The sequence below is a fragment of the Scyliorhinus torazame genome, chromosome 1 (assembly GCF_047496885.1).
Source record: "Scyliorhinus torazame isolate Kashiwa2021f chromosome 1, sScyTor2.1, whole genome shotgun sequence".
NCBI lineage: Eukaryota > Metazoa > Chordata > Chondrichthyes > Carcharhiniformes > Scyliorhinidae > Scyliorhinus > Scyliorhinus torazame.
Genome location: NC_092707.1, coordinates 79,794,786 through 79,807,533, shown reverse-complemented (window position 1 = coordinate 79,807,533; position 12,748 = coordinate 79,794,786). Strand labels below are relative to the sequence as shown.

At 45.1% G+C, this 12,748-nt stretch overlaps 1 protein-coding gene across 2 annotated transcripts in view; it reads right to left on the bottom strand.

Moving 5' to 3' along the window:
* srrm4 (serine/arginine repetitive matrix 4) overlaps positions 1 to 12,469 on the bottom strand; it is a 668,971-nt gene extending 656,502 nt beyond the window's left edge. The window contains exon 1 of one of the 2 annotated variants that reach the window (XM_072497014.1): positions 11,484 to 12,469. In XM_072497014.1, the coding sequence (XP_072353115.1) occupies positions 11,484 to 11,701 (218 nt within the window). In that variant the 5' untranslated portion in view covers positions 11,702 to 12,469. The remainder of the gene's footprint in view (positions 1 to 11,483) is intronic. The other variant, XM_072497020.1, reaches the window with a different exon arrangement.
* Between the last annotated feature and the right edge of the window lie 279 nt (positions 12,470 to 12,748).

Genomic DNA, 12,748 nt, shown 5'->3' with positions numbered 1-12,748 from the left:
TGGTCGAAAACGAGACTCCCGAATGGTATGTTGCCTCCCAGGTGCCACGGGTCAGGGATGTCTCAGATAGGCTGCAGAACATTCTGAAGGGGGAGGGTGAACAGCCAGTTGTCGTGGTGTATATAGGCACCAATGATATAGGTAAAAAAACGGGATGAGGTCCTCCAAGCAGAATTTAGGGAGTTCGGAGCCAAGTTAAAAAGTCGGACCTCAGAGGTAGTAATCTCAGGGTTGCTACCAGTGCCACGTGGTAGTCAGAGTAGAAATGAAAGAATAGGCAGGATGAATGCGTGGCTTGAGAGATGGTGCAGGAGGGAGGGGTTCAGATGTTTGCGACATTGGGACCGGTTCTAGGGGAGGTGGGACTACTACAAATTGGATGGTCTACACCTGGGCCGGGCTGGAACCAATGTCCTTGGGGGTGCTTTTGCTAACGCTGTTGCGGAGGGTTTAAACTAATGTGGCAGGGGGATGGGAACCAAATGAGAAGGTTAGTGGACAGTAAGGAGGTAGTAACTGAAATCTGTAAGGAACGAGAGCGTGAAGTCAGCGTGACTAAGTGGAAGAGTGGGCAGGGAGCAGATGATGAACGCAAAGGGACTGGTGGTCTGAGGTGCATTTGTCTTAATGCAAGAAGTGTAGTAGGTAAGGCAGATGAACTTAGGGCTTGGATTAGTACCTGGGAGTATGATGTTATTGCTATTACTGAGACTTGGTTGAGGGAAGGGCATGATTGGCAACTAAATATCCCAGGATATCGATGCTTCAGGCAGGATAGAGAGGGAGGTAAAAGGGGTGGAGGAATTGCATTACTGGCCAGAGATGACATCACAGCTGTGCTGGAGGAGGGCACTATGGAGGACTCGAGCAGTGAGGCGATATGGGCAGAGCTCAGAAATAGGAAGGGTGCGGTAACATTGTTGGGGCTGTACTACAGACCTCCCAACAGCGAGCGTGAGATAGAGGTACAAATATGTAAACAGATTATGGAAAGATGTCGGAGTAACAAGGTGATGGTAATAGGAGATTTTAATTTTCCCAACATTGACTGGGATACATTTAGTGTCAGAGATCTCGATGGTGCAGAATTTGTAAGGAGCATCCAGGAGGGTTTTCTAGAGCAGTATGTAAATAGTCCAACTCGGGAAGGGGCCATACTGGACCTGGTGTTGGGGAATGAGCCTGGCCAGGTGGTTGAAGTTTCAGTCGGGGATTACTTTGGGAATAGTGATCACAATTCCATAAGTTTTAGAATACTCATGGACAAAGACGAGAGTGGTCCTAAAGGAAGAGTGCTAAATTGGGGGAAGGCCAACTGTACCAAAATTCGGCAGGAGCTGGGAAATGTGGATTGGGAGCAGCTGTTTGAAGGTAATTCCATATTTGATATGTGGGAGGCTTTTAAAGAGAGGGTGATTAGAGTGCAGGACAGATATGTCCCTGTGAAAATGAGGGATAGAAATGGCAAGATTAGGAAACCATGGATGACAAGTGAAATTGTGAGACTAGCTAAGAGGAAAAAGGAAGCAAACATAAGGTCCAGGCGACTGAAGACAGACGAAGCTTTGGAAGAATATCGGGAATGTAGGACCAATCTGAAACGAGGAATCAAGAGGGCTAAAAGGAATCATGAAATATCTTTAGCAAACAGGGTTAAGGAAAATCCCAAAGCCTTTTATTCATATATAAGGAGCAAGTGGGTAACTAGAGAAAGGGTTGGCTCACTCAAGGACAAAGGAGGAATGTTATGCGTGGAGTCAGAGAAAATGGGTGAGATTCTTAGCGAGTACTTTGCATCAGTATTCATCGAGGAGAGGGATGATGGATGTTGAGGTTAGGGATAGACGTTTGATTACTCAAGGTCAAGTCGGCATAAGAAGGGAGGATGTGTTGGGTATTCTAAAAGGCATTAAAGTGGACAAGTCCCTAGGTCAGGATGGGATCTATCCCAGGTTACTGAGGGAAGTGAGAGAGGAAATAGCTGGGGCCTTAACAGATATCTTTGCAGCATCCTTGAACACGGGTGAGGTACCGGAGGACTGGAGAATTGGTAATGTTGTCCCCTTGTTTAAGAAGGGTAGCAGGGATAATCCAGGTAATTATAGACCGGTGAGCCTGATGTCAGTGGTAGGGAAGCCGCTGGAGAAGATACTGAGGGATAGGATCTAATCCCATTTGGAAGAAAATGGGCTTATCAGTGATAATCAACATGGTTTTGTGCAGGGAAGGTCATGTCTTACCAACCTAATAGAATTCTTTGAGGAAGTGACAAAGTTGATTGATGAGGGAAGGGCTGTAGATGTCATATACATGGACTTCAGTGAGGCATTTGATAAGGTTCCCCATGGTAGGCTGATGGAGAAAGTGAAGTCTCATGGGGTCCAGGGTGTACTAGCTAAATGGATAAAGAACTGGCTGGGCAACAGGAGGCAGAGAGTAATAGTGGAAGGGAGTTTCTCAAAATGGAGAACTGTGACCAGTGATGTTCCACAGGGATCCGTGCTGGGACCATTGTTGTTTGTGATATACATAAATGATCTGGACGAAGGTATAGGTGGTCTGATTAGCAAGTTTGCAGATGACACTAGATTGGTGGAGTAGCAGATAGTGAAGGGGACTGTCCGAGAATACAGCAGAATATAGATAGATTGGAGAGTTGGGCGGAGAAATGGCAGATGGAGTTCAATCCGGGGAAATGCAAGGTGATGCATTTTGGAAGATCCAATTCAAGAGCAAACTAAATGGTAAATGAAAAAGCCCTGGGGAAAATTGATGTACAAAGAGATCTGGGTGTTCAGGTCCATTATACCCTGAAGGTGGCTGCGCAGGTCGATAGAGTGGTCAAGAAGGCATACGGCATGCATTCCTTCATCGGAAGGGGTATTGAGTACAAGAGTTGGCAGATCATGTTACAGTTGTATAAGACTTTGGTTCGGCCACATTTGGAATACTGCGTACAGTTCTGGTCGTCACATTACCAAAAGGATGTGGATGCTTTGGAGAAGGTGAAGAGGATATTCACCAGGCGTGGCAATACTTTGCCTCACAACTACTGCAGTGCAGAGGGATTAGTGTACACTCTGAGGTGCCATCTTTCAAAAGGGACATACAACAAAGTTATCTCAGTCCTCCAAGCTGGATATAAAATATATTATGATACCATTTCAAAGGAGAGTGGGGTTCTCTCCTCAGTTTCTGGGTCAATAGTTTTCCCTCAACTAAAACTACTAAAAAAGCACATGATGTGGTCTTCAATCCATTGCTGTTTGAGAGACAAATTGGTTGCTGCACATCTGATTTTGAAGCAATATCTGCACTTCAATAATACTTAATGAGGCATTTTGAGGTTTTAGAAAGGTGCTATATAAATGCACGTCATTCTTTTCTTTTTGTTACCCTCTAAGTTGAGGGTAACATCAACTCGTCGAGAGGAAAGGAAAGTATTAATCAATGGTGGTAATAATTGAATAAACAAATAATAATTGAGGTTCATAAGAATGATCCCTGGAATAAAGAGCTTGTTGTATGAGGAATGGTTGAGGACTCTGGGTCTGTACTCATTGGAGTTTAGAAGGATGAGAGGGGATCTTATTGAAACTTACAAGATACTGCAAGGCCTGGATAGAGTGGACGTGGAGAGGATGTTTCCACTTGTGGGAAAAACTAGAACCAGAGGACACAATCTCAGACTAAAGGGACGATCCATTAAAACAGAGTGAGGAGGAATTTCTTCAGTTAGAGGGTGGTGAATCTGTGGAATTGTTTGCCGCAGAAGGCTGTGGAGGCCAAATCACTGAATGTCTTTAAGACAGAGATAGATAGATTTTTGATCAATAAGGGGATCAGGTGTTATGGGGAGAAGGCAGAATTGGGATGAGAAAATATCACCATGATTGAATGGCGGAGCAGACTCGATGGGCCGAGTAGCCTAATTCTGCTCCTGTGTCTTATGGTCTTATGGAATACTTGTTGCTGATTCCATTGACCAATGATTGCAACAACTTAACATGGCGCAATGTCACAAGGTGCTTTACAAAGAAAGGTGAGGGAAAATGTGGGACAATATTTTGGGAAAAGAGTTGAGGAAATGAACAGAAGTTGAAGAAGTTGTTTTGAACGAGCCAGGAGAGTGGGAGGTGTTATATTATTCATGAAGAAAGAGGAACTAATTGGTGTGTGAATGCACATCTGGAGAGTCGTATTTACAAGTGCACTGAAGTCAGCTTCTGAGCAACATAATATGAATCTAGCAGCTGCGTGGAGGACTGCTAGAAATACCCTGGTGAAGCCCCAGCATTTTGAGTCTAATTACCTGCGAAGTCCGCAAAATACATAAGGGGAGGTATGTATCCGAAAGGAGGGCTGCAAACAGTTCCAGAAATAAGTTGGAATGGTGGAAAATAGAGACAATGTATACAGATGTTTACAGAAATGTAGGACGAGAACCTCTGGCCTCCCCACAACCTGTTTCCCGGAGGCAGGCGGTGGCTCGGCGTTGGCCAGCGTCGTTGTCAATGGGATATTCCCATTAAGTCCACCTCATGCTGCTGTGAAACTCATGGCAGGGGTGCGCCGTCGGCAGGACGGGAAGATCACGCCGGCATGAACAGCCGGAAGATCTCGTCCAAAGATTTCAGCTGTCTATGTGATACGGTAAATACCTCATTGGTAGCTACATCCAAATTATAAATAATTTTGAACATTTCACAGCCCATGAAAATTATTTGCAACTGATTTTGTGTGCCACCATGGAGGGTTTCCTGACACAGTATGTAGATAGGGCAACGAGAGGCGAGGCCATATTGGATTTGGTACTGGGAAATGAACCAGGACAGGTGTTAGATTTGGAGGTAGGTGAGCACTTTGGTGATAGTGACCACAATTCGATTACGTTTACTTTAGTGATGGAAAGGGATAGGTATATACCGCAGAGCAAGAGTTATATCTGGGGGAAAGGCAATTATAATGCGATAAGGCAAGACTTAGGATGCATCGGATGGAGAGGAAACCTGCAGGGAATGGGCACAATGGAAATGTGGAGCTTGTTCAAGGAACAGCTACTGCGTGTCCTTGATAAGTATGTACCTGTCAGGCAGGGAGGAAGTGGTCGAGCAAGGGAACCGTGGTTTTCTAAAGCAGTCGAAACACTTGTCAAGAGGAAGAAGGAGGCTTATGTAAAGATGAGACATGAAGGTTCAGTTAGGGCGCTCGAGAGTTACAAGTTAGCTAGGAAGGACCTAAAGAGAGAGCTAAGAAGAGCCAGGAGGGGACATGAGAAGTCTTTGGCAGGTAGGATCAAGGGTAACCCTAAAGCTTTCTATAGATATGTCAGGAATAAACAAATGACTAGGGTAAGAGTAGGGCCAGTCAAGGACAGTAGTGGGAAGTTGCGCTTGGAGTCCGAGGAGATAGGAGAGGTGCTAAATGAATATTTTTTGTCAGTATTCACACAGGAAAAAGACAATGTTGTTGAGGAGAATACTGAGATTCAGGCTACTAGACTAGAAGGGCTTAAGGTTCATAAGGAGGAGGTGTTAGCAATTCTGGAAAGTGTGAAAATAGATAAGTCCCCTGGGCCGGATGGGATTTATCCTAGGATTCTCTGGGAAGCTAGGGAGGAGATTGCTGAGCCTTTGGCTTTGATCTTTAAGTCATCTTTGTCGACAGGAATAGTGCCAGAAGACTGGAGGATAGCAAATGTTGTCCCCTTGTTCAAGAAGGGAAGTAGAGACAACCCCAGTAACTATAGACCAGTGAGCCTTACTTCTGTTGTGGGCAAAATCTTGGAAAGGTTTATAAGAGATAGGATATATAATCATCTGGAAAGGAATAATTTGATTAGATATAGTCAACACGGTTTTGTGAAGGGTAGGTCGTGCCTCACAAACCTTATTGAGTTCTTTGAGAAGGTGACCAAACAGGTGGATGAGGGTAAAGCAGTTGATGTGGTGTATATGGGTTTCAGTAAAGCGTTTGATAAGGTTCCCCACGGTAGGCTACTGCAGAAAATATGGAGGCATGGGATTCAGGGTGATTTAGCAGTTTGGATCAGAAATTGGCTAGCTGGAAGAAGACAAAGGGTGGTGGTTGATGGGAAATGTTCAGACTGGAGTCCAGTTACTAGTGGTGTACCACAAGGATCTGTTTTGGGGCCATTACTGTTTGTCATTTTTATAAATGACCTGGAGGAGGGCGTAGAAGGGTGGGTGAGTAAATTTGCAGATGACACTAAAGTCGGTGGAGTTGTGGACAGTGGGGAAGGATGTTACAAGTTACAGAGGGACATAGATAAGCTGCAGCACTGGGCTGAGAGGTGGCAAATGGAGTTTAATGCAGAAAAGTGTGAGGTGATTCATTTTGGAAGGAATAACAGGAAGACAGAGTACTGGGCTAATGGTAAGATTCTTGGCAGTGTGGATGAGCAGAGAGATCTCGGTGTCCATGTACATAGACCCCTGAAAGTTGCCACCCAGGTTGAGAGGGTTGTTAAGAAGGCGTACGGTGTGTTAGCTTTTATTGATCGACATCGATCGACAGTTCCAACGCGCCACAGCGAAAAACCGCACCGACCTCCTCAGAAGACAAACATGGGATACAACCGACAGAATACCCTTTGTCGTCCAGTACTTCCCCGGAGCGGATAAACTACGTCATCTTCTTCACAGCCTTCAACACGTCATTGATGACGATGAACATTTTGCCAAGGTCATCCCCACACCCCCACTACTTGCCTTCAAACAACCGAGCAACCTCAAACAAACCATTGTTTGCAGCAAACTACGCAGTCTTCAGAACAGTGACCACGACACCACACAACCCTGCCACTATTACACGTGAGAGCACCACCCACCAGGTACGCGGTACATACTCATGCGACTCGGCCAATGTTGTCTACCTCATACGCTGCAGGAAAGGATATCCCGAAGCGTGGTACATTGGCGAGACCATGCAGATGCTGCGACAACGAATGAACGGACATCGCGCGACAATGTTCCCTTCCAGTCGGGGAACACTTCAGCAGTCAAGGGCATTCAGCCTCTGATCTCCGGGTAAGCGTTCTCCAAGGCAGCCTTCAGGACGCGCGACAACGCAGAATCGCCGAGCAGAAACTTATAGCCAAGTTCCGCACACATGAGTTCGGCCTCAACCGGGACCTGGGATTCATGTCGCATTACGTTCACCCCCCACCATCTGGCCTGTGAAATCCTACCAACTGTCCTGGTTTGACACAATTCATACCTCTTTAACCTGGGGTTACCCCATCTCTGGATCTGTAAAGATTTAATCACCTGCTAATGGTCGCATTCCAAGCATTGTTTGGCATCTTTGAATTTGTCTATATATATGTTTCTGGAACATACCTCTTCATTCACCTGAGGAAGGAGCAGCGCTCCGAAAGCTAGTGACATCGAAACAAACCTGTTGGACTTTAACCTGTTGTTGTAAGACTTTGTACTGTGCTCACCCCAGTCCAACGCCGGCATCTCCACATCTTAGCTTTTATTGGTAGAGGGATTGAGTTTCGGAGCCATGAGGTCATGTTGCAGCTGTACAAAACTCTGGTGCGGCCACATTTGGAGTATTGCGTGCAATTCTGGTCGCCGCATGATAGGAAGGATGTGGAAGCATTGGGAAGGGTGCAGAGGAGATTTACCAGAATGTTGCCTGGTATGGAGGGAAGATCTTATGAGGAAAGGCTGAGGGATTGAGGCTGTTTTCATTTGAGAGAAGAAGGTTAAGAGGTGACTTAATTGAGGCATACAAGATGATCAGAGGATTGGATAGGGTGAACAGTGAGAGCCTTCTTCCTCGGATGGTGGTGTCTAGCACGAGGGGACATAGCTTTAAATTGAGGGGAGATAGATATCAGACAGATGTCAGCGGTAGGTTCTTTACTCAGAGAGTAGTAAGGGCGTGGAATGTCCTGCCTGCAACAGTAGTGGACTCGCCAACACTAAGGGCATTCGAATGGTCATTGGATAGACAGATGGATGATAAGGGAATAGTGTAGATGGGCTTTAGAGTGGTTTCACAGGTCGGCGCAACATCGAGGGCAGAAGGGCCTGTACTGCGCTGTAATGTTCTATGTTCTATTATGATGCTGTACTTTGGGTTGAGTATTGTTAGTTTCACCAGTATCTGAACACATGAGTATTATTTCGAGGTGACAGGATGAGGTGACACTGCATTGATGTGTGCAAAGGCAGCTGGCCTGGTAACTGACAGGTGAAGAGATTCTGTGTGAGTCATGGACAATGGCAGAAGTAGGTTGTCAAATAACTAACAACTTCTCATCTTCTGTTTGAACTATGTGGTGCCTGGAAAATGTAATAAAAACGAAAAGGTGGTCAGATAGGACATCCTTTAAATGCAAACTCTGCTGCAGTCTGCATTGCAATTGATTCTGGTGAGATTACAGTGCCAGCCATCTTCACATTTAATTGTGAAATACAGATACATGTCTTTAAGGGGATGGCAGCATTATGCTTCCAATCAGATTGATGTGTGCAAGGTCAGTTTCGTGTTTTTGAGACTGTCAGATGCTGTATCAGACAGGAGCATCAGGAAATAATGTTCACCCCTAAATAAAAGTTGGATTGTACAATTGTGCTGTGAGATGGTGGCGAGTGAGGTGCTGGCTAGACTTGTTTGGAATTGTTCTTCTCGTTAATTTAACAGACATGTCAATCCGTTTAAAGGAATCGGGCTTGTGAAATAGCAGGTGAGTCAAAACCTTTGGATACATACGCTATCTTCTTGTGTGCCAGTAGCCATTGGCACCTTCTCAGACACAATTATGTGGAGCGAAGTGAGATTGACTCAATTTAGCACGGGTTTGAAGTCGGTTTCTGGGTCCGGTTCGGGCAGGACGGGCAGGCTGCACATTGACATTGGGTTACCACGCCACAAGATAGCCTTCATTGGCACAGCCTTGCTAAGGATGGTGTGCGGTATTCACCCTCAGAACCCATTATACTGCAGTGTCAGTGCAAAATCCAGTGGTCAGAAGGATGCCACCAGTTCACACCTCAAGTTAAATCTACAGGGGGCAGGGCCAGCCTAAATAACCCATCTGTCCCTACTTCAGATCTAAGATTGCGGCGGCACTTAATCCGTAGCCCAGAAATTGGATCAGCTTCTTTATTGTATTCCCGAGCATTGCCATGTTGTCTTTGCCAAACAATGGCACGTAATACAGTATCTCACAAAAACAGTATGTCCTATCTGTCATTTCTTAGTCACAGTGTAGCGGGAATGAGGATGTTACAAATAAGAGCTGTTCATGGACGTCTCAGCAAAGTGCCAAATACTACCAACTTGGCATCCGTTAAGAAAGTAATAAATGTGCAGATTTCAATAAGGAACACAATTTCAAAATCCATCAATTACACAGTGTACACTGCATGCGTGAGAACATTGTGTTCCTACAATAGGAAAGCTAATGATAATTCCCTTTCATTTTATCTCTACAAATCCATAATGTCAACTACTGTCTGCTCACCAACCCCCTCAGCGACCACCCCCCCCCCCCCCCCCCCCCCCACACACACACACACACTCCACCCCCACAACAGACAAGGTACATTTAAATTAAAACTTTTGCTCAAGTTTCCGTTAAACTATCTACAGCTCGGTCTTCCTGAAAATCAAAGTTACACAGCATCTGTTGAGAACGGGGAGAAAAGCCAGGCTTAGTATCAGCCTGCAAGCCATCTGCTGTATGCCCAGGCCTCCCCTCACAAAATCAGCTGAATTTTTAATGAACCCTGGCTGGTAGCAAACAGCTTGTGGATACAATGGCAGAAGAGACCCGACAGCTGTAGCAGTGCTGAATACAGTGTCGCTGTTAAGTCAGATATATAAGTGGGGAGTCGGACAGCCAGCAATAATTGCCAAACTGCATGCTCCGGGGAGTCTGCAGGCAGATTCAAATGAACTTCCAGTGACATAGCAACACAACGAGCAGGAGCACACACACATACACACAGACTAATGTATTGATTGCACAGTGCTACAAAAGAAAGATCAACATACAGCATTCACGTCCTTATTGGAATTGACTATTTACTCTGCTTTAATTCTGCGAGTACTGAATATATTCAGAAAGATTCCACGAGGTAGCCATTCGATATATTAATTAGGAATATTAATCTAGAGATACACAGAGCCAGGTGCCTATATTTCCCTTTAAGTTAAAGATTTCTGTGTATACTTTAAGCCTGCTTCAACAATTTGAACACCGACCCATTTGCACCCGTAATCATTTTTTCTAATGAGTACTTCTTGCTGGTCATCTCAAACTGAATCATTAGAGACTGTTTCATCAGCCGAATCTTTCCTATAAACCCAGTCCAAACAATGGACCAAGTGAACGTGTGGAGCGGTACTTTTATAACAGTATTACACTAAGTTTTTTCTGTACCCCTTAGTGCAGTTTTAGTGAAAGGAAATAACAGCAGCCAGTGATAAGGGCTGTCTTATACACTCAGCTAATAGTGCAATATCAGCTGGAGTGAAAGCAGAAGCAAATTGTGTTCCTTCCTAGTCATTTTTATTTAATATACCTTTCCCATTTTTCTTCAAAAGATGTGCGTTGGACTGTGCCTGCTATTAGTTCGCACTGTGTCATGTTTGATTTGAAATGTATGGTTATATGTTGTTGTCACTGGAGACAGGTTGTAAACAGCTTGGTACATCGCAGCTGGTTAGCCTGGTACAATACAATAGTTTGAACACACAGATGAATCCCAGTTCATGCAGGAACACCACTTTTCCGTTGTCTAATTGGTTTCGATTGCAATACATGAACAGCCATGAATATATATATAACTCACTGAAATGTAGTTTCTTTTTTTTAACCATTCGGAAAGACATTCAACCCTCAAACATTTTGATGAAATTCAGTTTATGAATAACACTTGTCACATGTTGTTGTCATACTTTCTATTCTTTCATTTCACTCAAATATCTGTTAAAACTCCAGCTTATCCTTCAAAGAATAAACAATCTGACCCACTGTGACTGTCAATAAAGCTCTGACTTAACCCAAAGACCTCAGGCACTAATAAAGCTTTTCCAGATTAAAAATACGTCAGCCTGGGAAGTATAAATGATTAACTTTATTCTCCTAAAAATATCACCTCTTCCATTGAAGGAGTGAAGCATTCTTGCCCTTTTAAAAACATATCCTTTGTTCTTATCGATAAGGATGATAGCTTGCACTCTGACTTCGCTAATAATGTTCATCGTTACTCCCCGAGTGTCATTGCTCGTCTTGTCTGAGCTTTCGCGCAAGCTGTACAATGGACAGCGAAACTGGGCTTATCAGGATAACAACAGGCATTTCCAATAGACAGAGTGAATGGGCAGCTTCGGTGCTAAGTAAAGCAGATGGTCAATTAAATCTACAAGAGCCTGCCAATGCATTCATGGCCTACAACGTTCTGACCTCTCATTTCAAAACCGGGAAAATGCTCACTTACTTGTTCAGAGTCTTGCGGGCTGTGATGCTGGCGACGATGATGCTCTCTGGGCGGGGGGTGGCCACCGCCTTGAAGGTTCCCTTCCAGAACTTTTCGAAGAGCTGTTTCTCGCCTTGCTGCACGCTGGCCATGATCGGCGAGCTGCTCTTTCCGAGGATGTGCAGTGGGGAGAGACCAGAGAGCTTTGGTGTGGAGCTCTCTCGTTCACACACAAACATGCAGGCAAACACACACACACACACACCAGCTGGCACACACACACACTCTCAAGCAGCCGAGGACAGGGAGCTGTCCAGCTACTGAACTGTTCCACCGATCCTGTCGCAGTTTGCCCTCAGCGCAGGAGTGTCCCACTCTGTCTTCCTTGAGTCGGTTCAGTCAGATGCGATGTCGATGCACAGCAGCGACTACAAAAGGGGATCAAGCGAGTTTATAATCAAAGGGAAAGCTGCTTTACCAGGTAATCACCAATGGGCTTGCAACACAAGAGCCATTGCTCCGCTGTCTGGGGCTTCGCAGTCACAGCTAAGCACCTGCTGTCAGGAATGGGCAATGAGGTTGTTGAGAACACAAAAACAGCAGCAGAGTGCATTCAGCATCTAAGCTGTTCTCTTGTTTTGTCTCATTTACAGGGTGACGTTGCAGCGGGGTTGGTCAGCTGAGTACGACGTCTCTTCCCCTTCTCTCTCTCTCCTTCTCGCTTTCCTCCTGACAAAAAGCAAAGCCTGCTGCCTTCTGCATCTGCATAACAAAAGACTGCAGGTTCCCGAGAGCAAGCCTCGCGTGTGCCCGACACAATGGCCCACAGCTGCATTGACAAGCAACCCAAAACATTTCAGGCCAAATAAACTGGCTGCAGGAATAAGCGGCAAAGGCTATCTCCTTTGTTCAAAGGCATTCCTTTAGATTTGACAGCCAACCTTATTCCCTCACTGTTGCATCCTGTCTAGAGCCTGAATCCTGCACAATGAAAGCTCTCTTGTTTGCACTTGGAGCTTAATGTTTTCTTGCTGCTGGCATTGTGTTGCGAGGCTAAACTCAGCCGATCATCTTGTAACTGCTGTCAATTATAACATGAGAAACACACATTTTTCATCATGTATTACTCAAAATATTGCTCAGGCACTTCGAAAGCAGAGGCCACTGCAAAGGACATGGTTACAGGGAGTTTGATTTCCGTGTGGTGAAAATCGAACTGATGGATTGGGGGACAATTGGGTCACAGACCTGCTGGTCAGTAGCTCCAAGCCGGGACCATTTTGATG